The following is a 26,369-nucleotide window of genomic DNA, read 5'->3' as shown; positions in this document are numbered from 1 at the left end:
GCAAACAGTTCAGTTAGACACTTTTGACATCTCCCACTTAGAAAAGCTATTTCCAGGAAGCTATTAACAAAAATGGATTCTTCCTGGTCAAGCTCAGGGTGAAGAGAGCCTTTAGTTAGGGATGTCAAGGTTGTAGTAATTGGGTGCCCAGTGTATAACTCAATAAAAAGAAAATCAATTTGGGGAAAAAAAAAAACAACCCCGAACGCTGAGTTCCAGCAGCAGAACATTGTACAAGGAATTCACCAACCTTGTGAGGTTCTGACATTGAGATTTCTGTTGAAATCTTCTTTCAGAGCTTCTACCACTGCCTGCATGTCTGCGTTGGTTTCCTCCAAATTGATTATATCCTCAACCAAGGCAGCGCTGATGTTCAGTTTGGCTTGTGTCTGCCCTTTACCTTTAGCTGCATGTTACACAGACAATCAATTTCAGTTTCTCACAATACTCAATTACTGCATTAGAGAACAGAATGAAGATATTACAACTGTTGTTAGATTCAGAGCTGAGTCTTAAGATAAACAGATATCTGTCAGTGAGTAAAAAACCCAACAATTTAGAGCACAAACCAAAATAGATGTGAAGGTCGTGCTGCATGCACCAGCTCTAGCTGGGAGTGCAATGATAGCCACAAACTGCCCTGGTGCAACAGTAGGTCCCCAAAATCAGCATCAGGCATCACACACAGGGATTGCAAATGCTGCTGGATGCTGCTGCTTTACCTTTTTTGGTGGCCAGTGTCCTGGCCAGCAGCAGCGGGTGCGTGCAGTGCCTGCAGCCATCCAGGAGCAGCGCTGTGCAGCGCAATGGGGGCTGCGGCAGCTGCCTCAGCACTGCCAGAGAAGAGCCATGAAGGAGGGAGTGCAGGTGCCTGAAGCATCGTAACGCCATGGCCATGGGTTACCTGGAGAGGGAGGAAGTAGGCAGGTCAGTGTGCTAAAGGAAAAGGCTGCAAGCCTGAGGTGTGTGTGTGTGTGTGTGTGTGTGTGCTGCAGTCAGCACTACAGGGCTGGCTATTTGTGCAGCAGTGAACCAGCACTTTGATTTCTACCACTCAATGATGGAGGCTGCAAAGCCGTCACCTCGTGCTCCCTTACCCAGCATCACTCTAAGGCTGCGCCCAGCACTGATCACTGCTCTGTGCCCAGCACTGATCGTTGCTCTGTGCCCAGCACTGATCTCTGCTCTGTGCCCAGCACTGATCACTGCTCTGTGCCCAGCACTGATCACTGCTCTGGCCCAGAACTGATCCACTGCTTCTGTAGCCCAGCACTGATCGTTGCTTCTGTTGTCCAGCACTGTCTCTGCTCTGTGCCAGCACTGATTCACGCTCTTGTGCAGAACTATCACTGCTCTGTGCCCCAGCACTGATCGTTGCTCTGTGTCCAGCACTGATCTCTGCTCTGTGCCCAGCACTGATCTCTGCTCTGTGTCCAGCACTGATGATTGTTGCTCTGTGCCCAGCTGTCGTGCTCGTTGCCAGATGATCTTGCTTGCCCAGCACTGACGTGCTCTGTGCCGCAGCAGTGATCGCTTCTCTGTGGCCAGCACTGATCGTGCTCTGTGCCCAGCACTGATCGTTGCTCTGTAGCACTGCGTTTGTGTTGCCAAGACTGATCGTTGCTCTGTGCCCAGCACTGATCGTTGCTCTGTGCCCAGCACTGATCGCTGCTCTGTGCCCAGCACTGATCGTTGCTCTGTGCCTCGCACCCGGCGGGCACCACGCACCATCCCGCCGCACTCCACGTGCTCACAAGCCCCGCCCCCATCATACCCCCCGCCCCCCGCGCTCGGCCCGTCCCGGTCCCTCCTCCCGTTGCCGCCCGTCCCGTCCCGCCGTATCGTGGCGGTGTGAGCGGCACCGCGCGGTGCGAGCGGAGCCGGGAACCGGCAGCGCCAAAGGAGGAGGGAGGTGCCCGCCGCGCTGCTCACCGTCGCGCCGAGCTGCGTCATCAAACTGCGCTCAATCTGTGACGTTATCGATGGGCGCCAAGGGCGGAGCGAGGCATGCGCGGAGCTGGGGATGGTGAGGGGCGGCCCGACGGCGCCATGGAACCGGAGCGCCGGGCGTTACCGCTGGAGAACGCCGCCATCCTGTCCGAGGGCGCCCTGCAGGACGGGCACCGGCTGTGGATCGGAAACCTCGACCCCAAGATCACCGAGTGAGCGCGCGGCCGGGTGTGCGACATTACGGCTGCGCGGGCCCCGCGCCCTCCCTGCGGCACCGCCCACGGCCCCCGTGTTCCCGGTCCCGGCGCCCCCTCCTCCCCCAGCGCCCTTCCCCGTCCCCTCCTGTGCCGCTCTCCGTTCTCTCTATTACTCGCTCTGCCGTCAGCCCCGCCCGCTGTGGGGGTCGGACCGCGGCTGTGCCCCATTCCCCGCCGGGGGGACCGAGGGTTCGGTGTGTTGTTGTGTCTGTCGGTGGCTGTGGGGGGGGATAAGCACTGCAGTGTGCACCTCATCCCCCATGAGAACAGATAACATGTTATGCAGATATAACCATCTGCTCAAACCGCAGTAGTGTTTGCTGCCCGGCATTTGGATGTTGTGCTGGGAAGCACCAAACACACACAAAGCAACTCAGGGTTTAGACTTTCCTAAAAACAGGCATTTTTCATTAACTATTGTATGTGCTGTCCCAGGGAACTTCTTCTCCTTCCATCTTTATGTGTGTGTGCAGGTGCCAGGGTTCTGTTCTAAATGTGGTTCATCTTAACAGAGCAGTTCCCTGCGAGCCTCTTAATGGGATCGTTAATGCTTTGTGCTTTACAGCCATTCAGCTTTGGGTGCTTTTGCATTAGTTACCATTTCTATCCCACAGCTGTTTCTCTGCTTTGTTCACTGACCAGGTGCAATCAGATATGGGACTTAGTGGCTGTGTTTGCAGGTCCCCGGGGAGTCAGGAGATCAGGCTGGTGCACGGGGAAAACTGGGTGTTTGTGAATGCGTCACATCCTTCACCTTTTGGGGTTAATGGTGTTTTTAGAGATGCTTTCAGTCTGTGTTTCTCTGAATCTAGGCCAGGCAAACAGCAGCTCCGTGCAGCTTTGTGTGGTGAAACTATTCCATACCTTCAACCGTTTAAGGTTTGCCCAGCAGTGGGTGACAGTGCTTGTTGCCCATGACAGGGTTGTATTTCTGGCTTAAGACTCATGTCCTGCTTTTGGTTTTGCTTTAGTGATGTCTATGCTCCACTGAACAGAATATACTGTGATCTGTTTCATTCTGAAGAAAATAAATTCCTTTTAATGCATAATAATGTAAGTGTAGGGAGAGTAATGTTTCTGTATCAGTTCAGTTAATTCTTATAAATCAGCCTGACCCTCACTTTCTTATCCAGGGGCTTCCAGCTCTGTTCATTCTTGCTTGTCTGAATAATCCCTGTTGAGCTTACTAATTGCATGACTAAAAACACATACCTGAAAGCTAAATAGCTGTTTCTTCATTTGCTCTTTTATCTGATTTTAAAGGTTTGCCCCTGCAATTTTCACGTTGGATTTATTTAAGATGGAGAAAAGTTGATTGGTTGTTAGTAGGGTTAATAACTGGTTGTGACTTTCTTGAGCAGAAATGAGTTCAGAAAGTCTTGAATTAATCCAAGACTTCCATTTAGAGAGCAACCTATAACTGCAATCAAGCACTGGGGAGTTAATAGGTAACGTATACATTTGAGTGCAAGCTGTGGTAATAGGAATTCATGAATGTAGGGCTGCCTACAAATTACAGCCTGTAAGCTGGTGGCTTATGGGAGGTTATTGCGCTGAGCAGCTGTGACTCAAATGGGAGTCTCCAAGGGTGTCAGATGTTGTCATACCTACTTGTTGGGGTTTGATGCATCTTCTGATGGGGCTAGATTCCCTGCTAGTAATGTTTACTTGGACTGTTTCTTTTATCTAGCATCCTGAGAGCTGTTCTGCATATGGCAGCAGATAATGCCGGGGGTTGCAGCTTCTTAGCAGCTGGAAGGAGGGGAGCTGGCACCACATGTCCACACGGCCAGTCGTGGTGTAGGATGTAATCTGTAGGCAGCTCCAGTGCTGAACGGTCCCTGCTTTGGGTTCTGCTGCAGCAGGGCAGCGGGCAGTCAGCTTCTGGTGTCACTGAGCAGGGAATCCTTTGCTCCCTGCTGTCACTGCCAGCGTGGCCTGGTGCAGCACTTGTCCCCTGGTGGGCTGGGAGATGCTCTGTGCTGCGCCCTTTGCTCACATCACTGCTTTGTGACCTCTGTTGCACCTCCTGTGTGGCACGTGGAGTAGAACTGCCTCCTCTGCTAATTCCTGTGTGTAAAGCCTCTGGAGGCTTAAATTTTTGTCCACCCAAAATGCGGCACTTCCAGTACTGCAGTTGTACTTATGTTATCTGGTTTCTAGTAGCCTTTGAATGACTGTTAATTACCTGCAGGTATGAAATAGTGGATGTTCAGCTTCCTTGGCTGTTCAGCTGCTTGTCTACAATCTCATCTAGATGAGTCTCACCTTGAAAACAATGTGTGCATGAGTTGTTGTTACAGACTCCTACTGACTCCCAGTGGGGCAAAATTCTTTGCAATAATAGGTTTAGCATGTGGCCGGTACCTTTGCAGTATCCTTGGGATAGCATTGTTCAGAGGAAGCCTTGCCTGTGTTTGAATAGCACTCAGGGTGCCAGGAGGAAGACTGGAGGAAAAGGAAATGGGGGAGCTGCGGGTTTGTCTTGCATTCACATCAGATGACAGGAAGTGGAAATTGAGGTTGGCTGTGGTGATCTTTGGGGCCACATCTGCGCGAATAACTCTTAAGCTCTGGATAAGCAGAATCACTGCCATGATAAAGCTTCTGACACGTTTACACTTCTTCAGTAAACATACAAACATTTCAAGTTTTCCGTGGCAGGTTCCTTCAGTGCTGAAGTTGTCTTTGCTTGGGGATAACAGTGAGATTTCTCTTAATGCCTCACTGTGTTAACAACACATTGTAATCAGAGCCTGGAACTTCTGGTTACACACAGCTTCATTCAGACCTATTCCTCGCAGAGGAGATAGCTTGCATTGCTAAGAATTGCATCTGTGGTCTGGAAGTCATGTTTGTATCGTCTAGATCTAAAGATTCTGAATGAAATTGGCTCCATAGGTTGCTTCCAAACTCTTCTAGTAAAATGCTTTTTAAAGGAATGACTCTGACTTGCTGACAAGGAAGCAGAAATGCATTATTTGTTGGTTGCAGTTGGGAGTTGGAGCCAACAACACGAATTGTTCCTTTGGCAGAGTAGTTGCAGGGGGTTTTGCTGTTGTTGTGTAACAAAATGTGGTGAGGATCATCGCTGCCCTTCCCGTGACTCTGTAATTGCAGGAGAAGGGAACCTGGCCCTCCCGCATCACTGGGCTGAACGCCTGCTGTACCTTCACCTCTCTAAAAGTGCACATCCTGAACGTTCACTGTGACTGTCCTGCAAGATGACTCACGTTCCTGGAACTTTCTTGCCTGCCTCCTGAAGCTTAACAAAGGGCGAGCTCTTGTTTCGAACATCCTATCGGGCTTTATTAGGAAAAGTATTGTCTGCTTGGACTGTCCCTGAAGTTACCTGATGTGTTCGGTGTCTTGGGACACTGCTGATTGCTTGCACTGGGATGTGCCCTGTTCTGGCCAGTGCCTGCTGGTTCATGTGCAGTGGGAGTTACCCTGACAAGCTTCCAGGGCTCTGAGCATTCTCTCATCTGGGAAGATGGGAATTGGGCTTAAGCTGCCTGGCTCACTAACTAACACTGTACTGCTAATCAGGTGAAGTTGAGTCCTAAGATCTCCTTATTAAACACTTAGACAATTCTTAATCTCTGGGTTGGGTCAGCTGGTGAAATAGTGACAGGTGTAATTTGCCTGCTAGGTCAGTTGGTAGTATTAAACAATTGGATTGAGGGAACCAAAAAAGCTGCAAGGAACTTTCAAGGTTAGATGTGTCTGTACAACGAATGTGCTCCTTGTTTTACATTGCTTAGTGCACCAAGTGCTAAGTGTACAACTTTAGTTGAGCTTTTCCCATTTTTTTTAAATTTAAAAAACACACTCCCTGCTGAATGACAGGATGTCTGACTTCTGTCTGCATGTCCCTAGAAAGCTGGCTGAGCCAGGGACCCTTAATTTTGCCTGATCCATGCTGAGGTCTGTCTGGTGCTGTTTCCACCTGGTCTGCTCTCAGCTCCTGGATGCAGTTCTGCTTATTCTGCCTTCCTGCTTCTCAGCTCCTCAGACAGATGGAATGGGGCTATATTTTCAGCCATGTCCTTATCAGCATCATGACACAGCTTGGCACAGGGAAGGCATGGGAGCAGCAGTGCTTGTACAGGGACAGGGAAGGCAGCAAGAACTGCAGGTGCTGTGGGCTGGAGCTGCTCGAGCAGAGGAGATGGAACTTCAGACAGTCATGTCAGGGCTGGAGAGGGCCAGTGTTTGTGCTTGGAAGTAGGTGTGATTTCTAGAAAGACAAGAGGCAAAGTCCTCCAGCCCCTGGGGAGCCATTACATAATTGTCCAAAAAACTGCTATTAATAGATCTCCTGCACACTCTTCAGCTGGCACTGCTGGGAGGAAGGCTTTGTGCTTTGGGGCTTAGGGCTGTCACTGATGAGGCCGGGCAGCTCAGAGCTATGGTTGTGTAATGGGTGCCCACCTCTGCATGTATCTGGGAATTCATGCGTGACTGAGCTGAACCATTTGTGTTTCTGAGCTTGAAATGCACGTGTCTCTGTACTTTCAAACTACTGAAAGGTACCATACGTCTTTTTTCCCCTCAGGTACCACCTTCTCAAACTCCTTCAGAAGTTTGGCAAAGTAAAGCAATTTGATTTTCTCTTTCACAAGTCTGGAGCCTTGGAGGGGCAGCCGAGGGGTTACTGTTTTGTGAACTTTGAAACCAAACAGGTATGTTGCTTTTTTTGTTTTAAGGGAGTGGCTTCTTTCCCCATCTCTTTTATGTCAATATGAATCTGAAACAGGGAGGGATAAATGAAATGCCTGGACTGCAGAGACCATGAGGGTGTCAGAAGAGCTGTGACACAGCGCTCGAGGTCTAAAAGCTCTACTGGAATGATTATTCATAACCAGGTGGAGCAGCATTGGAACATGCATTTTTAACTGCTGTAGATTGAGTTTTGTGGGAGTGTCCCCAGAATTGAGGTTTCACTGCTTAGTCTGAATAGGACCAAGAGTATAACATCCCTAGCCGACATCAGCAAGATCTGCCATAAGTGTAGGGTATTAATGGGACATGTAGCTATTGTAGTGTTTCTAGAGAAACTGGTATGGCACAGAGCTCCCTCAGCATGCAGTTCCAATAGCTTCTGCATTTGATTTTTTTTATGAACTTCTGATCATCTTCCCCATTTCCTCCCTGCAGCAACTGAAAGAATCTGCTCTGATGGTTTATAAAAGTCTGATCGCTCAGATGGGTGTGGGAGTCTTCCAAGTATTCCTGGGTTGGGATACAATGGGATAAACGTTCTTTGCAGACAGTTAGCTTTACTTCCAGAGGACTGATTTACAAAGAGAAAAGGGTCTTTACATCTGAGACGGTTATGACTGAAGACTTGGTTTGTTTATTGAACTGTCTTCCTGTGCATCCTGTGCAGGAAGCAGAAAAGGCGATCCAGTGTCTCAATGGGAAGCTGGCCCTTTCCAAGAAGTTGGTGGTGCGGTGGGCGCACGCACAAGTCAAGGTAAGCCTGTTGGTGTAGATAAAAATTAGCTTGCGAAGTCAAAACATCTTAATATTAAGGAACAATTCTTATGAAGGCTGTCTTAGCCTGGCAAGATAATATCAGTCCGTTCTAGGAAATAACTCCCATGGAAACAGCATAGACAATATACCACTTCTCATATCCTCCTGAATTAGCTGAATTAGCTGTGAATGAGGACAGGCTGTTTAACCTGATGTTCTTTGTAAAGGCACATCTAATCAGAGCTCTGTGGACTCTAAATTTCTGTTTTTCAGCTTTTCCCAAACTTAGTGAATGATTGGCTGAAAGATTGTGTCCTTCTCTTTGTGGTTTTGCACCCTTTTTGGATTGGAGATTCATGGAAATTCCCAATTACTAAGTGCTCTGTAACTTTGTTCCACTTCTGAAAGCACTTATTCGGCAGCAGCTGTAATTATTCCTGACTTGTAAAGCGAGGTGTTTCACTTCTAAACTAAATATCATTTTATTGCTTGCTCTACTGAATAAAACATCAAGTTTTTAACATTGACTTGAGTACCTTCTGCAACATCCTTGTTTTAACACCTCTGAATTCTTGTCCTGTTTCTCAGGCAGTTATTTACACCAGCAACTGATATAAAGCAACTTAGTTTGAATAACTGTCTCTGTAGAGAGAGAGTTTTGGGGGGAGACAGAGGAGGGTGCTTATTGTTATTTACCTTTGAGTAATGTGAGTTTAACCCACATTGATTATCCTGTAGTCAGTTTGCTCCTCTCTTTTTAATTGAGTATACCAGTGCATTTGTTTTGGAATCATGAAGAAGATTGGGGCAAAAGGGGCAGGAAAGAGAAAGGGAAAGCAGGTATCTTTGTTAAAGGAGACCATGTTGTTTTAATTATTGGCTTTGAAGGCTCCAGGGCTTTGTCAGCACATCAGAACTTGTGCAAATCCAGTCTCCATTTTCTCAGGCTCCGCAGCTACTGGAGCACCATGTGCTTCCGGATGCCTGACAAGCAATCCATAAAAGGAGCTTCAGCTAGGGGAGAGTGTCTGCTCAGCTGGGAGTTCAGCAGGGTAGCTCAGTGCGCAGCCAGCCAGGGGATGGGGAAGAACATACATAAATAATCAGTTCAGTTCACATGGCATTTTATAATCTGTGAATGGAAAGATTTAACGACACAAAACCTTAGCTTATTGCAGCAACTGTTTATTTTAGGCAATGACAGCACCATGTTAAGTAGCTCTAAGATGAGCAGCCAAGGCTTACTAGACACTGTCAATTTGAGCAACCCTGCTGAAAAACAAATCTGAGTTTGTGCCAAGCGAAACAAGGAAGCAGAATGCTGTGAATAGTTCAGGAGTCCCATTGCCCACTGAGGAGGCAGACTAACAAGCTGCTTTTCACAGAAAGGAGATGGTTCACAACTTATCCTGAGTGTGTTTCTCTTCCGTTACTGCATAATTCTGAATAGCTGTGTGCTTTGGTTATCTTCTCACTCTGAACAATGTCTGTATAAACAGTGTAGTGATGCAGTACTGTGAAATTTAGCATCTTTGCTTTGTCTTAGATAGGAATAGAAAGTAATAAAACAGGATAAGATGGAAGGATCTGCAGTATGGTGCACATAAGTGTGCAGTATCAGAGTCCACGTTATCATGGTGGTACTCAACCGATGTGGTTAAAATTTGTTGTGGTGTTTGGCCATCAAAATCAAATCCTTCCTAGTGAAATATTCGCCAAATATGAGGTTATGTTAATCCAAATTTAAAGTGTATCTGTCAGCAGATGTTCTTGTTCAAGACTCCAGTTTTACCTTGAATACTGGTTTTCCATTTGCAGAGATATGATCATAATAAGAATGAGAAGATTCTTCCAATCAGTCTGGAGCCATCGTCCAGCACGGAGCCACCCCAGTCCAACCTGAGGTAGGAGATGGAGCGGGTGAGAGGTGACCAAACTGCGGGAGTGGTGGGGAACAGACACTTTAGATTTCAGTAGGATCAAGAACTGTTATCTTTGTACTAAAAGTCTGACCTGCAGATGGGCAGCAGGCTCTGAAGTGCCCCACGTGAAATGAGCTCCTTATGACTTGATGTTCATTTTCTAACATACTAAACTGCTAGGAAATGTGAAGGAGAAGAGATAAGGAGAGGAGTTGGAGCGTGCAACGCTTGAGCTTGTTTAGCCAGAATGTGCTTTGTACTTCTTCATATGAATCTCAGTGAGAGGTGTTGTGCTGTGCTAATTTCATTAAGTGATACTTATGAGCAAGAATTTCCTTCATAACGGTAAGAGATTAAAACAAAATATTTCCATTAAATTAAAAAAAAGTACCATGCTAGGAAATACCGAACAGAGAGACTCCAGTCATGCAGATTATTAGCTGCGTCACTGGTATGATAGAGTAGTTTTAGTGGGGATGGATGCTGCAGGAAACTGCAGCGGAGAAGGGAACGTTCCTCAGTCCATACCCAGCAAGAACAGTGGATAACAAAACTCCCAGGAATTCGGGGTGTAACCTTGGAGAGTGTCTCCCTTTGGGATAAACTTTGGTAATGTTGAAATAATGTTTCTTCCTGACTCAATTAGAAACTGGGGTTTTCCCATCCCAAGTGGTCTTGTAGCTGCAAGGAAGTCTGGCTTTCATTTCTCTGCTGTTTCCAGCAGCTTTGCCTGAGCTGCTGCACATGCTCAGACTGTTCTAAATGACATCATTTTAGATGATGTAGGAGCCTTGTTGTGTGCTTGTCTAGCTTAGAATTCTCAAGAAAGTGCTGAGTAGGTGCAAGGACGGTTATTTTGCAGTGCTGTGTTGTATCATGGAGGACCTTTCCTAAGCAAATTTGTACTGAGGTTTTGAATGAAATGGTGTGGGCCTTAAGCAGTAGATTCCTGCTTCCTGGTTTCACGCTGCTGGTGGAGGCAGCGATGGGGGCTGCCCAGCTGCTCCTGGGGTAAATGAGAATTCCAGTGTCAGCAGAATCTCTGGATTGCTGTCAGTGTGATTCTGTGCTAAGATTAAGCTCAATTTCTCTTCTGTTTTTCCTCTTCTCAGTGTCAGTGCAAAAATAAAGGCCATTGAAGCCAAGCTGAAAATGATGGCAGAAAATCCAGACGCAGAATATCCTGCAGCTCCTGTCTATTCTTACTTCAAACCACCAGAAAAGAAAAGGACTACTCCTTATTCCAGAGCAGCCTGGAAATCTAGAAGATGATGCTTATTGAATGGATGGTGGTAGCAAGAAACACTGCTTTGTATGCCTGGAATCCTCCAATGCTTTTGTACTTTGTAGGGTGAGAATGATGCTCCACCTGAGCACAACGCCGCTGTACATGGCAGTGTTTGTGACACTTTGGGTGACCTGCTGGGTGCTCTTTGTTGCCTGCGTAGCTTCACAGCCGAGTGCTGTTACAAAAAGTAGGTTCCATTCAAAGCCTCTGATGAACATGCAGACAACCTCTGGATTGCTTGCATTCATTAGCAAGATTAGAGAGAGCAACCAGTGAAGCACATCCAAAAATGCTCTGATTACTTTTAAAAGTCTTTTTGAACAAAAGGTATTCCAATCTGTGTTTTTAATGGAGGGGGAAACACCTGCTTTTGTTTAACATTCTGTAGTTACCACAGAAAACTTTTTCATCTCAATAAAACTCATTTTAAATAGACTTTGCAACACTTAGTAACCGTGCATGCAATATTTTGTGTGCACCAAGCCAAATTTATTTTGCATGTTTATTTGCTGGCTTTGTAAGTCATGGCACAGCACAGGTGTTCTCGGTGTCCATTGGGCTGGTGGCATGTGCCTCTGCATTGGAGTTGGGGTAGTTGCACAGCAGTGGGCTCTGTTCTGTGCCATGAGCTTCAGAGTGCAGCAGGGGCATCTCTAATGTTTGTGTTCAGGACCCCCTGTTAGTGGTAGCTGTTCATAAACCAGATGTGACAGCGTGAGAATAACGCTGCAGCCTCAGAGCCATCTGTCAAACACGTGACCTCAGCGTCTGCCCACCAACCAGTCCGACCTTTATCTTTTTGACTGGCTGGTGGAGGTTTCTCAGTGTGACACAAGTAATTGTGTCAACAAGTGTGGCACAAGTAATTATGGCAGCGCTGGCTCTGCTGCCTGCTGAGGCTCACCCATACAAGGCATCTGCCTTGGGGGATCTCATGGAAGGCATTTTGCTGGAATCACTGATCTGCAGCTCGTTCTTCTCCCTAAATTTTCTGTGCAAAATTAAAAGATCTGAGGAAGGGCCACCCTGCCAGTGTTTCCTCCTTTGTGCACGTGGGACGTTGGGAATGTGTGCACTCAGGTGCAGTATGTGCTGATTGACTCTGCTTTTCACATCCTTTCAGTGTGAGCCTTTAGCCAACCCGTCACTCTTGAGGTGCTTCTGCAAACTGGTAAACAACAGCCAGAAAGTGACTTTTGAACAGCCCACCACTCCTGAGCACAGGTGCTGCTCCCTTGTATAGTGAAGTCGGGTTTGTATTCCCAAAGCAGCACACCTGCCTTCGAGTGCACAGCATGCGTCCTGCTCCCAAACTTAGCCCCCAGAATGAAGCTGTGCATGTGTATGGTGGATAGATTGAAAGCCTGAATTGCTGGGAAGTAGATCTTGTACCGTTAGTTACTTGCTTTCTAATTATCTTTGGGTACCTGAGTAAAAAGAAAGTATGGTTTGGAGTCTGTTCCTCTGTGAATGTCTGTAACGCCCATTTGCGTTCCTCTGTGAGCAGCCTGTTTTGTTCTTACACGTGTTCCCACTTGTAGTCCTTAGGATGCGCATCTGCATTATTTCAAACCAGTTCTGTTTTTAATAGGAATTTAGAAAATGCCCGAATTGGGGTGAGGTGTGTGGTGTTGTTCCCTTCAGAACCATATTTTGATATTTATTTGTATTTAAATTAAACTCGTTGGAATTCTTACGGCTCTAAATAAACGTTTAAAATGCATGTTTTTCCTCCAGGGAAGTGAGGGTGGTACGCAGGAAGTGAGGGTGGTAAATGCTTGGCACCAGCCGGAGCCCACTGATACCATTCCGCGTACAATAGCTGCACTCATGGCTTTTTTTTGCACTGCCCCATCGGTAACAGAAGTGCGTTGTGTGCTTTGGGCTGCAGCAGACCTGGGGGAGCACAACTGCAGGGCCGCGTCTGCTGCCGGCTCGGGCAGTGCGCCCACTGCATGCACTGCCTGGGAATGCCACAGCAGCGGAGCCGAGCCGGGCTCTGCGTGTGGGAGCAGGTAAATGCACCGTGACACTTTGTACATGGACGCTTGGGCTCTATCAGCCGTTTTAACGCCGCTTGGAGAAGCACCCAGAGGCATCGCAGGGCAGAGCGGGGCTCACGGCTGCTGGGGCCGGACCTGCTGCAGCCCCGTCCCGTCCCGTCCTGGTTTTTTGCTCTCGCTCTACTCCCAGCAAAGTGAGGAACCGAGGGACACGCTCACGTGCCTGTCGTGCAGGTCGTTCCTCGGTATTTCAGTTTTCCTGCCCCACCGCTCAGGGCTGACACGAAGCCGTTCCTTCACCTGAGGGAACGTTTCCACGCGGTTCGGTCGCTCACGGCTCCGTCCGTGCCCCGCGTTGGTGGGAGGGGGCGCGTGTCGGGGCAGTCGGGCCGCGTGCTTCCCCCGAGCAGCGCTCGGACACGGCCCCGATGCGGACAGAGGAACCCGGGCTGCAGCATAACCCGGGCTGCAGCCTCCGCCGCTCCGACGGGCGGCACGAGCCGGGCTGCGCACCGGGCCGCACTGCGCCCATCGCACACCGGAGCGCGGGGGGCCGCCGGTGTCCCCGGTGGAGCTGCGGGAGCGGTGTGAGCCGCGCTGTGGGGTGGGGGGTTGTGCCGCGTTGCCGCGGACGTTGCCGGGCCTCGACTCGGCTTTCCGGGGCTCTGCTCGGGCTTTCTTAGAACCTCAGTGCTCCAACCTAACGTCTCGTATTTATTCTAAAATGGCTTTCATCTGATTTCCCCCTCGGTTAACAATTTAGCTGTCAGAATCAATAACCGCGAGGATCCATCCCCGGCCGCCATCAGCTCACGTTACCGTCCTACAATTACTTCATGGTGGAACCGCTGCTGGGGCTTTGCCGGGGAATTATCAGGTTACTAATGAAGCCCGGGCAGCGCCGGGCGGCGCGACACCGCGGCGGTGGGTGCGATCCCCGGGCCCCGCCGGGCTCCGGGATCCGCGCGGTGCTCCCGGGGCCGCGCCCGGCGGCGCTCGCCCGAGCTCGGGCCCCGTCCGTGCGCTCCGTCGGGGCGGGCGGCGGCGGCGGCGGCGGGGCCGGGAGGGGGCACCGGGCCCCCGCCCCTCCGCCGCGCCCGCGGGCGGTGCCGCTGCTGCCGCAGGTAGCGGGGCCCGGCGGGGCGGGCTGCCCCCGGGGCGCGGCGGGGGGGGGCCGCTTCCTGCCCGGCCCGCGGCCGCCCCCGGCGGGGGAGCGGGGCCGGCGCGGCTCCCCGCCCTTCCTGCCGCGGCCCCGGGACGCGCCGCCCGCGGGCACGGAGCGCGGCGGCAGCGGCGGCGGCGGGCGGAGCGGGGCGCGCCCGCCCCATGCTCCGGAGCCATGAGGGCGGGCAGCCCTGGGGCCCCGGCCGCCGCGCCCCGGCCGGCACCGAGGCGGGCAAGGTGAGCGCCGTCGGGGCCGGGCGCGGGGCGGTGCGGGCCGGGCCGGGGCCGGGGGCCGCTCGCCGCCTCCCGCGCCGAAGGGGAGGATTTCGCATCCCGGCGCTTTCTGGGGCGTTTCGCGCTCGGCGGAGGGAGAGGGGGAAGAATTTTCGATTTTTAATTACTACCATTAAAAAAATCAAATTTGCAATTCTTTGGGTGGCCTGATGGATTCCCTGATTGACAGCCGGAATTGACACTCTGGGTACCTCTTATCTCGGGCATTTACGGCAATTTCTAATTGCAGGTAGTTTGTGGGGTTTTTTCAGCGCTTTGGCTCGCATGGGAACCGAGCGATTACTTCAAGAGGCCCGGGTTAAGTGCAGGCAGGGAGAGAATTCAATCCACATTCAAATTGCTTCATTAAAGAGACGCAGCTTTTGTTGCAAAGGATTTAAATGGCCACTAGAAAGTTCTTATTTATTGTTTTGAGGCGGTTTATATAGGGTGCCCCGCGCTCTCCCGGCGCATGGAGCCGCAGCCGCCCTCTCCCGCTCTCTCCCGCAAGGTGATGCCGCCGGAGCCGCTGCCCAAAGCGACCGCCCGCTGCCTCGACCCGCACGGCCGCGCCATGGTAAGCGGTGCGGGGTGCGGGGTGCGGGGCCGGGACGCGGCGGGGATCGCGTTGGGAGCGTTGGGGCCGCGGCTGACGGATACCCGCGCGGCTGTGCCCGCAGTCGCAGCCCGACGGGGAGCCGCTGCCCGCAGCCCTGGAGAAGGAGGACGCCCGCTCGGCGCCCAGCACCCCCTCCACGCCGTCCGTCTGCTCCCCGCCGTCCTCCTCCTCTTCCTCCACGCCGTCGGCCGGCAAGAACGTGTGCTCCAGCTGCGGGCTGGAGATCCTCGACCGGTACCTGCTGAAGGTGAGCGCGGGGCGGCGGAGGGCGGCGGGGCGGCCGCGGGCGGCCCCGGGTCTCAGCCTCTGTCCGCTCCGCCGCAGGTGAACAACCTCATCTGGCACGTCCGCTGCCTCGAGTGCTCCGTGTGTCGCACCTCGCTGCGGCAGCAGCACAGCTGCTACATCAAGAACAAGGAGATCTTCTGCAAGATGGACTACTTCAGGTAGGAGCCGGGCCGGGGGGTGCGCGGCGTCCCCGGCCGGTGCCTGCGGGAAACGGCCGCGAAGCTGCGGGACCGCAAAGCCGCTGCTCGGGGCGGCGCGGGGCTGCGGGAAGAACGGAGTCGGGGGCGACCGCGGCCCCGCCCGGGGATCCTTCCCCGCCTCCCGCTGCGGTGCGGGACCGCGGTGCGGGGCATTGTCCTGGACGGTGTGGCCCGGCTTTTAGAAGCGTCCCCGGCCGTCTGCGGGGCCGAGTGGTTTCTAAAACCCTTTTTACGCCGGCTAACACCAAAAAAAGCCGAAGTGTCGTTGGTGTCGCAGCGGTACAGAACCGAAACAGTTCCCGGCCCCGCGGAGCCCTCGGGCGGGTGTGCGGCTGGGCCGGGGGCCGCTGGGCAAGGACCCGTCCCGGGGTTCGGAGCTGCGGCCCCGCGTTCGGCGTCCCGCAGTCGGGCCGCAGCCCGGTGATCGCCCCTGGCTGATAACCTCACACCGCGGGTGCTCCCAGAAACTGAGGCGCGAGGGGTGGAGGAATCCCGAACTCTTCGCTGGGCTCCATTCGCCCCGCAGCCCTCAGCGCCGACTCTTCCCGTTCCGGCGCGGTGCGGGAATGTCGGGAAGCAGGGAGAGCCGCGGGCAGGAGATGCTCAGCCCTGCGGGACGGAGCGGGTGGCGGCCGTGCTGCGAGGGAGCGATCTGCTGAGATCCGCAATGGCTTTTTAACAATTGCTATTTGTTTTTGCTATTGTTGTTGTTATTGTTATTGCTGTTATTATTATTATTTACGGTGTGGCTGTCCTGTGCCCGCCCGTCCCGGTGCCGCCGTCGGGTGCGCACCGCCGGCTCCGGTGTCCGCTGTTTTCCCCTCCGCACCCACGGACGTTCGGGGAACTGTGAGGTGACGATTCGCTGCTTCGGAGCGCCTTCAGCGTTTTCCGTTAATTAATAATCGTTTTGATTTCATTAATATTTTGAAAGGACGGACCTTTTCAAAGGCGGCTTTCAAGCAGCGAACCGAATCTCGAAATTGCCTTTGGGCAAACGCGAGGAACGAGATCTGCCCCCAAAGAACCGTCTGTGCCGGGAACGGCGGTGCGCAGCTCGGGGCCAGAGCGGAGCGCGGAGGTGGGGGGCACGGCGGCCCCGGTGCCAATGGGGGGACTCGGTCCCCGCGCCCCGCCTTTGGCTTTAGCACACAAAGATTTCGGTTTTCTTTTTTGTGCGTGACACGATGCGGCGCGGGGCCGGGCGGAGCGGGGCCGATCCGCGCTGCCGCCGCCGTCGGTTCCCGGAGCTGGCGGGTCGGGCCGGGCTCCAGCAGCACCGCGATCCGGAGCCGCATTGCGGAGGTCGCGGGTCGGGGCCGCTGTAGGGCTGCAGCCTCGGACGAGCCCCAGCCGGGTTCCTGTCCAAGACGGCGCCGATCTTGTCAGGACTGTCCCTGCGGATCCCGGGGTAGCAGTGGACGCAGTGCTTGGCAGAGCGCAAATCTGACTCTTTAGACTTTTTCTGACGATTATTATTTTGTTTTTCTTTTGTTCTTCTTTCTTTTTGCCCGTCTTCCTATCTTTCTTTCTATTGCTGCGTATGAAGTGTGTTATTTAATAGCAGAGCAGGCAGCCCCGCTGCCAGCTCCCGTGGTGGATGCAGCAGTGTGGGGATCGCTGCCCGGTGCCGCCGCCGAGGGACAGCACGGGGCCACCCGCGGGCACTGCCCCGTGCCCCCTCCTGCCCCCGGCCCTTTTCTGCACGTGTGAGGCTGTGTAAGTGTTGGCGCTGCGGCAGCTCGACGGCCCCGTGCATTTTTGAGCAAGCGTTGTTGTTTCCTGTGTCTTGTCAAATAATTACATTTGGCGTCCAGGGCTCCAGTGCTTTGAGAAGAACCAAATTAAAACTGGAGCTCGTGGAGCTCCATCGGAGGAACACTGTGTTCCCAGGCGATGCGAGGGCTGCTTGCGGCCAAACTCCCACGGCTGCAGAGAGCCGGGTCCCGGCATGGTGCTGGTGTGACCCTGGGATGCTGCACCGCGCTGCTGCGCTGCCCAGGGCACACAGTGTGCATGGACAGCAGCCCCAGTGTGCATCCCTGTGGGTTGGAACAGCGCGGGGCCCGCAGGTGGGCTGGTGGCAATGTGACCTCTGCCATCCCTCTCCTCTGTGCTGCGGGGTGATGCTCCAGCCTGGGCACAGCGTGGAGATGGGCTCCCTTTGGTTTTCTGCATTGCTTAGTGTGATCTCTGAGAGCCGCTGCTGCTGCTGGGGCTGCATTAGAGACTTCTTATGGAGCTCACCAAGAGGGGACAAGGACGTTTGGGGTCTGGGTGGCCCTCACCTTGACCTTGTGGGCAGCAGTGGGTGCCAGGGCTGGGTGCTGTGGCACCAGGTGCCTTCCTGTGCCCAGGCACTGCAACCTCCCCAAGGTGGTGGGATGGGAAATGCTGGTGCTGCTTTCTGTCTCCCATCACAGAGAGCTGACAGTGTCTGCTCACCCAGCCCCAAACCCTACATGGGGCCAGAGCTGGTGGCAGTGCCTGGGCCGGGCTGTGAAGACAAGCTTTGCCATCAAGGATACCAGTTGAGCTGCATCCTGCTGCAGCGTGGCTCCGTCCTTGGCCCCGTTCTTGTCCCCTCACTGCCAGGCAGGCAGCAGGAGCCCCACGGACCACCTCCTGTGCCCTGTGGCTGCTGAATGCTTGGGGCTCACTGGGCTCTCACTGCCCAGCATCAGGAGCAGCTTGGTGCAGTGCAGGGGATGCAGTCGGTCTCATTTCTGAGCTACCCTCTCCAGTAGCAGCACGGGGCCATGCACACTGCATTGCCCCCTTAGAGCAGGGAGTGATGGAAGTGGGGAGAGGCGACTACCACGTGTTATTAGTTCCTCTGAGCCTGCCCCCTCGTCTGAGAGCGTTCAGCAAATACGGCTGTTTATATAGCGCATTGTTCAAAGTAATTCGACTTACAGGAACGATTTCTACTTCTAAATAAAAAATTAATACAGTTCTTTTGTTTGTGCGTTTATATAAACGAGCTGGCACAAAGTCAGTTTACAATGTTCCCATCTGAAGTAAATTAGCGAAGTCTCTCAGCTAAGTCTCTGTATAATTTCAGCTCAGAAACGTCCTCTTTAAGCCGTCTTTTTTTGTTGGTTCAGGTTTTTGGGTTGTTTTTTTTCTGTTTTGGTCAGTGATGGTCAGGCTGAAACATTCAAATCTGTCTATTCCTCCCCAGTTGTTTGGTGGTTACCAACTGCAGTGCGGGACGGCCTGGCAGCATCTCCCCAGGCCCATGTGCTGCATGTGGGGCAGTGGGATGGCACAGCTGTGCTCCTGCTGGTTGTGATGTGCTGCATGTCAGTGTGCTGGGGGTCATGCTGTGATAGAGGTCGTGGTGGTGGGGATTGTGGTGTGCTGGGGGATGCAGTGTGCTGCACGTTGTGGTGTGCTGCATGTTGCGGTGTGCAGCACCTTATGCCTGGAGCTGCAGTGGCTGTGCCCATGTTGGCAGCCTCGTGGCGTTGCAGCACTCAGTGCGCTCTCCTCAGTGTTCTCTGCCTTTGGTGGAAGGGAATACTCGAGCTTTTGGGGCTGAGGATGGCAGCAGTGCCTGTGGCTTCCAGAGCCGGGATGGTGAGGGCTGTGGGGCTGCACATGAGCCCTGTGGTGCTGCGGCTGTGCTGGGATGTGCGGGACACGCAGTGGCTGAGATCAGGGTTGTGTCAGGGCCAGCATCAGCTCTGCTGTGCTGGAGGAGATGCTCGCCTCTCCCCACTGCTTGGTGTGTTTATTTATTTTAACAATAATAAAACTCGAATGTGAGCTCCCACCCGCTTTAGCAGAGGCTGAGCGTGGCTGTGCCCGGGGAGCTGCCAGCAGCGCGGTGCTGAGGTGCTGAGGCACAGCCGCCAGTGTGCGGGGATGGGGCGGCATTGGTACCTCCTCGTGCCACTGCAGAACTTCCCAGCATAAATAAACCCGAGCACAATCATCATCTTCTCACTGCGAGGAGACCTCCTTGTAGGAGGAAAGAGCAGATGCATACGTCTGTACGTGTTAGGAGAAAACACATGTTTTGATTTATTGCAATAGGGGAAAAACGGCCGTAGCAGAATTTCCATCTGAGTGTCACACCGCCTGTTATCAAAATAAAAAGCCCGTGAACTTGGAGGCTGATTCACTGCACTGCGTGACCTCAGTGCTTGCTCACACAGCTCAGCCCTCGGCTGCGCCCTGTGCTGGAGGTCCCTGCCTGGGAGCAGCTCCGGGGCGGTCTCGCTTCTGCCCTTTCTCCTTGTGGTCTGGGGGGCTCAGGGGGTTCAGGGTCTGCTGCCCACCCTCATGCTGTGTCCTCTCCTCCCACAGCCGCTTTGGTACCAAGTGCGCCCGCTGTGGCCGGCAGATCTACGCCAGTGACTGGGTGCGGCGGGCGCGCGGCAATGCCTACCACTTGGCATGTTTTGCCTGCTTCTCCTGCAAAAGGCAGCTTTCTACTGGAGAGGAGTTCGCTTTGGTAGAGGAGAAGGTGCTGTGCCGGATCCACTATGACACCATGATAGAGAACCTTAAGCGAGCAGCAGAAAATGGTACGTGACCACAACACAGCCCTTGGTCCAGGTACTGCGTGGGGATATCGCTGCCCAGGGCTGTTTCCATGCACAGAGAGCAGGATGGTGCCTGCAGAGCAGCTGCTCCTGTGCTGGGCATGCATGGGTTCCACAGCAGAGCTGTGTGCTGAGGGCAATGCTGAGCACGGCTGTAGCCCTGCTTCCATCACACCGCTGTGCCTCACTGTCACATGTGGCGGGTCAGAAAGCCGTGGGGATTTGGAGGCTGTGAGTCATAAATTTAAAAGGTGGGAAACCTGGCGGGTGGACAAATCTTCCCATCATTTTCCACCGGCCCTGCCCACCCAGGGATGTGCTGCAAGTGGCCTTCGTGTTCCCAACTGCATCCCACTGCCGCCGGTGCCATGAAGTCATGCGGTGTCATGGCTGCGGGGCAGCGGCTGAGTGGGTGCTCAGAACAAAGTGGCTTTGGAGAGTTTGTGAGGCCGTGCCATATCATGTTATCACTGGGCTGGGCTGAGCGGAACCTGCCCCACATTCTCAGGCTGTGGCTGGCTGTGCAGTGAGGCGAGGAGCGGGGCTGTAGTGGGCCTGCCTGCCTCTCTGCTGCTCAGCTGTGTCGTAGGGACACTGCCCACAGAGATACTGTGCAGCTGCAGAAACACCAAGGGAAGTGTCCAGGGACCCTCTGGCACTGGGAGTGCAGCTCCTGCCTGTGTGCCACTCAGTAGTGCTTCACGGGTGTGGGGAGGCCAATGCCACGTCCCAGCCTGTGCAACATGTGGAAGCAATTAACAACCTGACGTGAAAATAATCAGTGTTTCTGTTTACAGCATTTGGGTAAGAGGATGGAAACACTGTGCCCTGTTGGGCTGGGAGGCTGCAGTGGCTGGCTGGTGTGAAGGGCACAGGGCATGGAAGGAAGGGCCATGGGTCTGGAAGGAGTGTGGGGCTGTGGGGCTGCAGCTGTGGCTGTGGCTGGGTCTGTCTGTGGGATCTTGCAGTGCCCTGGTCCTGCCCAAGGGCTGGGGTTTGTGTTGCAGAAGGGCCTGTGGTGGTGCCAGGACAGGGGCTGAGTGTCCCCAGGCAGGTGCCCACCTTCCTGTGCCCCTCAGCTGGAGGAGGGGATGGGAAGGCTCTGGGGACTCTGCTGCAGAGTTAAAGGGCCACGCGTTTTTCCCCCTCCAGTAATTACCCAGCAATTTCTCCTGCACATGAGGTTTTACACACAAGAAAAATAAACAGATGTTGCTGAAGTCAGAGTCCCATTCATCATCCTAAAAGAACAAGTCAAACTATATGAGAAAGTCCTTCAACTCCAGCCAAGACAATCACAGCCCTGTCCAGCTTGCAGAGCAAACACCGTGGTGTGCAGGCGCATCCTGGGAGCGGGGCGAGCGCCAGCCCTGTGCATGCACCCTCCCTCATCCATCACTCCTCTGGGCAGTGCATGGGCTTCAATGCAGACCCCAGTGTGGGGTGGGGGCCCTGGCCCTGGCTTCTCCCCCAGTGGCTCCATTGCTGCGTGAGCACAGCCAGGCTTGCATCAGCACCTTCCTGCAGAACAGCCGCTGCCCTGGGCAGTGGTACCATGCAGAGCAGTGCCGTAGGGAAAGGGATGCTTCTGCTGTTGCTGCCTCAGGGTCCAGGAGGAGGTGAGGGAGATTTGGGGCCAGGGAAAAGAGCAAGGATCTTGTTGAAATGAGACAGGTGATGGAGGCAATGGGGATGAGGCATGGTGTGGGTCCTGGTGTGCCCAGCAGCAGGCAAGGCTCCTCTGGGCTGCTTGCTGAGGGATGCAGCCAAGTGGTGACTATGAGGTGGAGGATGTTAGTACTTTACTGACCTCAGAATCCATCTTCCCACTGCCCTTTCCCCATCCATAATTCCCCACACCTTCACATCTTCCACAACATTGCTGCTTTTCTATACTCAACTTTAAACCCATCAGGGTCAGCATTACCACTTGGTGATGGAGACGCTCAGTGGTCCTGTGTAGCTCCAGGCCAGCACTGCTGTGCGCCCTGAGGGACGCTTGAAGCACACGGCTGCTGTTCAGCTCCTTGCACTGACCTCAATGAGCTTCTTATTCACAGGCAATGGGATCACACTGGAGGGGGCCGTGCCCTCGGAGCAGGACAGCCAGCCAAAGCCAGCCAAAAGGGCCCGCACCTCCTTCACTGCCGAGCAGCTGCAGGTAGCGGGGCTGGGCTGGGGGCAGGAGGGGCTGCAGTGTCAGTGGCAACCTGACCCCTCTCCTTGCCACCCACCAGGTCATGCAGGCACAGTTTGCTCAGGACAACAACCCCGATGCACAAACGCTTCAGAAACTCGCAGACATGACTGGGCTGAGTCGGAGAGTCATTCAGGTGAGGGGCGGCTGTGGGTGAGCATGTGGGATGCAGCGCTGTGGGATGCAGCGCTGTGGGATGCAGCGCTGTGGGATGCAGCGCTGTGGGATGCAGCGCTGTGGGATGCAGTGTGGGATGCAGCATGTGGGATGCTGGCATGGGATGCAGGTGGATGCAGTGTGTGGGATGCAGTGTGGGATACAGGGTGTGGGATGCAAGTGTGGGATGAAGGCAAAATGTGGGCACCATCCAGAATTGTATTACCAAAGACACATTTAAGTTTCTAACATGTAAAAACCTGGCTCAGGCCTCAGTTATTGAGACTCTTCATTCAACAAGGGATCAAGTAGCCCACGTGCAGGGCGACTCTTTATGGGCTGTTTTGTGAAGGTGATTTGAGCAGGAAGCGATTTGTCAAATGCTTGTGGCTGTTTCCTCGCTGTGGCCGTTGCGTGGCCTCGGGGCACTGCTCCATGCTGTGATTGTGGAAGGATTTCACTCCCAGTTTTCCTTCAGAAATTAAAGCATAAGAAAGAAAACACCACGTTAGCATGGAAAAACCTCCACTCGTGTTTTAGTTCTAGGGTGTAATCCCCCAAGCATTGCTTTAATTAAGACACAGTTGTTGTGACATTTCCACACAGGATTCCTTTTGTGACTCTGCAGAGGCAGCTGTGGTGGGACTGTGTGTGAGGTGATGTGTCCCTGTGGGAGGTGATGGATCCCTGCGGGAGGTGATGTGTCCCTGTATGAGCACAGCTCATCCCGCTGCTCTCCTCTCTCAGTGTTTGCTGCTTTCGTTGCAGGTTTGGTTCCAAAACTGCCGAGCCCGCCATAAAAAACACACTCCCCAGCACACGGTGCCGCCCTCGGGCCCCCCCCCGCCCCGCATCCCCTCGTCCCTCACCGAGGACATCCACTACTCGCCCTTCAGCAGCCCGGAGAGGGCCCGTATGGTGACGCTGCATGGATACATTGAGAGTGAGTGTGGGGCTGGGGGTGGGTGACGGACCTCCTGCATGGCGTTACAGCATAAGGGTGAGCAGGATGGAGCACTGGGCTCTGTGAGCTCACAAAGCTTCTCCTTGCCCTCACCCCCTGCAGTGGAACAGGGCCCTGGTGAGCCCCAGCCTGGTGATGTCCCCTTGGGGTGCCCCTGGTCAGGCTGTGCTGTGGGGCTGCTGTGGGCACAGGGCTGAGGCCTTTCTCCTCCACAGGTCAGGTACAGTGTGGACAAGTGCACTGTAGACTTCCCTACACGGCTCCACCAGTGCACCTCAAAGCAGACATGGAAGGACCGCTATCAAATAGGGGTGAGAAGGTAATTCTGGTCCTTGCTGCCGGTTTGGGGCCTCCCTCTGTAGCAATCGTTTCTGTGCAATGTCAGTGCCATCGCCTGCTCCTGTGAGCAGCACTCTGTGATCTGGCAGCCGCCGTCTTTTGGCTGTGTGTCCTTCATTTTGATGGCCTTAGAATGACTGCTGGTAAACAGCACCAGTGTGTTCTGCACTGAATGTTGTGGTGTGCTGGGATGCTCTGGGCTCTCATAACCTCCTGCCTGAGCTTCTCTGTGCCCGGTTCTCCCTTTCCGCAGCTCTACCACCATGTTGCTGGCGCTCGGTTTGCACAGCTTTCCATGAGTTAACAGGAAAGGTTCATTTCTTGGGAATTCCAGAATTGCTCAAAAAATAACAACTGGCTGTTACCGTATCATGAATCGGAATGTTATTTCACAACGTCTGGCTAAGAAACAATATTGTATATTGATATTTTGCTGTTGAGTCCCTCAGCAACAGTCCATTCTAACGTAGTGCTCATGTGGGGGCAAGGCTTCTGAACTGGCGTATACACGCTTGGGATCCCAATATAAGTGGTTTCATTTTGAGGAAATGCTGAGCCTTTGGCAGCTCTTACTCATTGTAGCTTTCATCTTTTAGAAGTTCTCAGCATCTCTTTCTCTATTCAGCGCAGCAACCAGAGATTATTGAGCTCTGTTTTGACAAGCAGAGGCAGGGGCACAGCAAGGTTACTGCCTGGTCAAAGTGCTGTCATTTTATCATGACTTTATCACCGCAGAAACGGGGGAGTTTTCAGAAATGTGTAGTTCTGATGCTGTCATTGAAAGTAACTCCACAGCAGCAGCTAGCTCCTGTGACTTAAATGCTATTGCTTGCTTGCAGATGTTGCAGGACTGGGTTCTCAGGACACGGAGCTGCCTTCCAAATTCCTTTTCCAAACAATTCCTTCCATGGTAAATTCCAGAAACCTGCGTTCCCTGCAGGCTGTGTTCTAGGAGCAGGACTGGGGACAGAAATGGCTCAGAAATAGCTCGTCCCCCAGGAATGGTGGCTGCCCTGCTTCAGCTGGATGCGTCCTGCCTGGCTGCTCCCTGAGATCCCATTTCTGCCATGAGGGCCGCTTGTCTCTGGAAGCAGCTAACGCTTGGTTCCTGTTTCTCCCCCAGGTCATCCTCTTTCAGTACTGACTCCGCAAGCTCCTCCTCGCCTGCCCATGGCTCTCCCAGCACCACTGCCCCTCAGTCGCTGAAACGCAGTGTCCAGCCCAAGGCAACTGTTCTCAGTCATGCAGGAGAAACTCAGATTCGGCGTTCTTGGTTATTCCCATTGACCAGCATCTAACATCCACTCTTATTTCTCCAGCAACACTCTGTGTATGTGTGTGTCGAGTGCAGAGTTGCATTTTTCATTTGTTTCTTGTGGACTTGTAGAATGACAGTGAGTCTCTCCAAGACAATGCCAGACACAGCCCAGATGAGTGACTCTGCTGTGCTTACAAACCTTGCTCCCCAGCTGTGGGAATACGAACACATCAGTACACTCTGAGTCACGGGGGGTTGGATGATCACCCACGAATATAAAGAAAGGAGGAATTTACGTGGTTTGGCCTGATTCTCTTTTTGCACCAGTGAAGCACTGTTGGTTCCCGGACATCCCTCCTTATTTACACTTGCATGTGTGAGACTTGAAATGGGCTCTGGCTCAGCAACTCAGTGTTCACGGAGGACTCCTGAGCCAAAGTCACAGGTAGCTGTGACTCCACTACGTGGAAAACACGATGCCAGCTGGAAATAGGCAGTTTTTCTTCCTCCTCAAAGTGCTTTAGAATCACATGTCCTTTGATCACTCTGTAAGGTAAGTCAATCTTAGTGTTCCCCCCGTTTTATAGGAGGGGATATGGAGATGTCCCAAACCGAAAGGAGTGGTAGGGTTGGTCGGTGGCAGAGCCAGGCTTGGCACTCTGAAGGTTTAACTTGCTGACTTATTCTCAGAGCACCGACTGTCTCTCTCCTCTCACAGCCATTTGCCAAATCTTTTTTATTATTATTATTCTCATTCTTTATTAACAAGCTACTTTATTTCCTTTGAGTCTTGTTGGATGATGAATGGGTGATTTGAGAATGTACCTACACCAAACTCTTAGATGCTCCATACACTGGGACGAAGAAATCCTTAAGGGAAGCTCACCAGTAGATGTGGAGAAATGACTTGCTCTGGCGCTGACCCCAGGAGAGGGGCCCAGCACCGGGCTCGGTTAGTGAGAAGAGCAGGGAGGGACCGGGGAGCAGCCAGGGAAGTGCTGCCAGCAGTGAGGCCGGCAGGCAGTGAGGCGATGCGTGTTCCTCCATCTGGCAGTGCCTCCTCACCCCTATCCCTTACCAAAGCACGGCAGCCGCTCCTGCCAGGTCCCTGGATGGAGGCATGATCCTGACGGGTTGTGCACGGAGGAGCAGGCGTGTGGGGCTCACCCCTGGGGCAGTCTCATGGCAACAACAAAGGAAGTACTCGGCCGCCTGGCCGCAGATCAGGAAAAAAGCTCTGAAATGATACTTCATTGATGGTAATAACAAAAAGTAAACAGCTAGCGTTTGCCAGCCCTTCTCAGCTTGCAGTGAGCCAAGAGCAGGTCGCTAACAAAGCCCCTCTCCATGGGAGCACATAGGTCTGTCTTGCTGCTAACTTTCAGGAGGCAGCATTTCCGAGAATGTGAAAGCCTGTGATGAGCCACAGTCAGCGCATAACGTGACTGAGCTGTGCC

At 53.2% G+C, this 26,369-nt stretch overlaps 3 protein-coding genes and 1 long non-coding RNA gene across 5 annotated transcripts in view; 2 read left to right on the top strand and 2 right to left on the bottom strand.

Annotated features, from left to right (window-relative positions):
* The window catches only part of MRRF (mitochondrial ribosome recycling factor), an 11,020-nt gene extending 9,017 nt beyond the window's left edge, over positions 1 to 2,003 (bottom strand). Inside the window, exons 1-3 of the mRNA XM_015879333.1 lie at positions 1,933 to 2,003; positions 723 to 904; positions 251 to 406 (exon numbers count right to left, since the gene is read on the bottom strand). Coding sequence (XP_015734819.1) covers positions 251 to 406; positions 723 to 897 — 331 coding nt within the window. The 5' untranslated portion in view covers positions 898 to 904; positions 1,933 to 2,003. The remainder of the gene's footprint in view (positions 1 to 250; positions 407 to 722; positions 905 to 1,932) is intronic.
* Positions 1,965 to 12,621, top strand: RBM18 (RNA binding motif protein 18). Its single transcript, XM_015879334.2, has 5 exons — positions 1,965 to 2,162; positions 6,766 to 6,892; positions 7,600 to 7,686; positions 9,507 to 9,592; positions 10,723 to 12,621. Exons 1-5 carry the CDS (start codon positions 2,008 to 2,010, stop codon positions 10,880 to 10,882), a joined length of 615 nt encoding a protein of 204 aa, XP_015734820.1. The 5' UTR covers positions 1,965 to 2,007; the 3' UTR covers positions 10,883 to 12,621.
* Positions 12,622 to 14,207: 1,586 nt separating this feature from the next.
* On the top strand, positions 14,208 to 25,697 carry LHX6 (LIM homeobox 6). 2 transcript variants are annotated; one of them, XM_015879345.1, is made up of 10 exons: positions 14,208 to 14,302; positions 14,775 to 14,915; positions 15,019 to 15,204; positions 15,282 to 15,403; positions 19,760 to 19,980; positions 22,059 to 22,159; positions 22,236 to 22,331; positions 23,120 to 23,294; positions 23,531 to 23,626; positions 24,778 to 25,697. In XM_015879345.1, the coding sequence occupies exons 1-10, from the start codon at positions 14,228 to 14,230 to the stop codon at positions 24,858 to 24,860; spliced, it is 1,296 nt and encodes a 431-aa protein (XP_015734831.1). In that variant the 5' UTR covers positions 14,208 to 14,227; the 3' UTR covers positions 24,861 to 25,697. The 2 variants fall into 2 exon arrangements, with proteins under 2 accessions (XP_015734831.1, XP_015734830.1); XM_015879344.1 differs by having other exon boundaries at positions 23,531 to 23,634.
* LOC107321895 lies at positions 22,656 to 23,310 on the bottom strand. Its single transcript, XR_001558711.2, has 2 exons — positions 23,221 to 23,310; positions 22,656 to 22,823 (listed from the first exon to the last, which is right to left on the bottom strand). It is a non-coding gene; the product is annotated as an uncharacterized LOC107321895 (long non-coding RNA).
* Positions 25,698 to 26,369: the final 672 nt, after the last annotated feature.

This window comes from Coturnix japonica, chromosome 17 (assembly GCF_001577835.2).
Source record: "Coturnix japonica isolate 7356 chromosome 17, Coturnix japonica 2.1, whole genome shotgun sequence".
Taxonomy (NCBI): Eukaryota; Metazoa; Chordata; class Aves; order Galliformes; family Phasianidae; genus Coturnix; species Coturnix japonica.
This window is presented reverse-complemented; position numbering and strand designations above follow the sequence as displayed.

Excerpts from the sequence above, each read along its gene's own strand:
- RBM18 (XM_015879334.2), top strand. The coding sequence starts at position 2,008 with ATGCGCGGAGCTGGGGATGGTGAGGGGCGGCCCGACGGCGCCATGGAA. Across the intron at positions 6,893-7,599 it reads TGAACTTTGAAACCAAACAG|GAAGCAGAAAAGGCGATCCA; the intron begins GTATGTTGCTTT and ends CATCCTGTGCAG. Across the intron at positions 9,593-10,722 it reads CCACCCCAGTCCAACCTGAG|TGTCAGTGCAAAAATAAAGG; the intron begins GTAGGAGATGGA and ends TCCTCTTCTCAG.
- LHX6 (XM_015879345.1), top strand. The coding sequence starts at position 14,228 with ATGCTCCGGAGCCATGAGGGCGGGCAGCCCTGGGGCCCCGGCCGCCGC. Across the intron at positions 15,205-15,281 it reads TCGACCGGTACCTGCTGAAG|GTGAACAACCTCATCTGGCA; the intron begins GTGAGCGCGGGG and ends GCTCCGCCGCAG. Across the intron at positions 22,160-22,235 it reads TCACTGCCGAGCAGCTGCAG|GTCATGCAGGCACAGTTTGC; the intron begins GTAGCGGGGCTG and ends GCCACCCACCAG.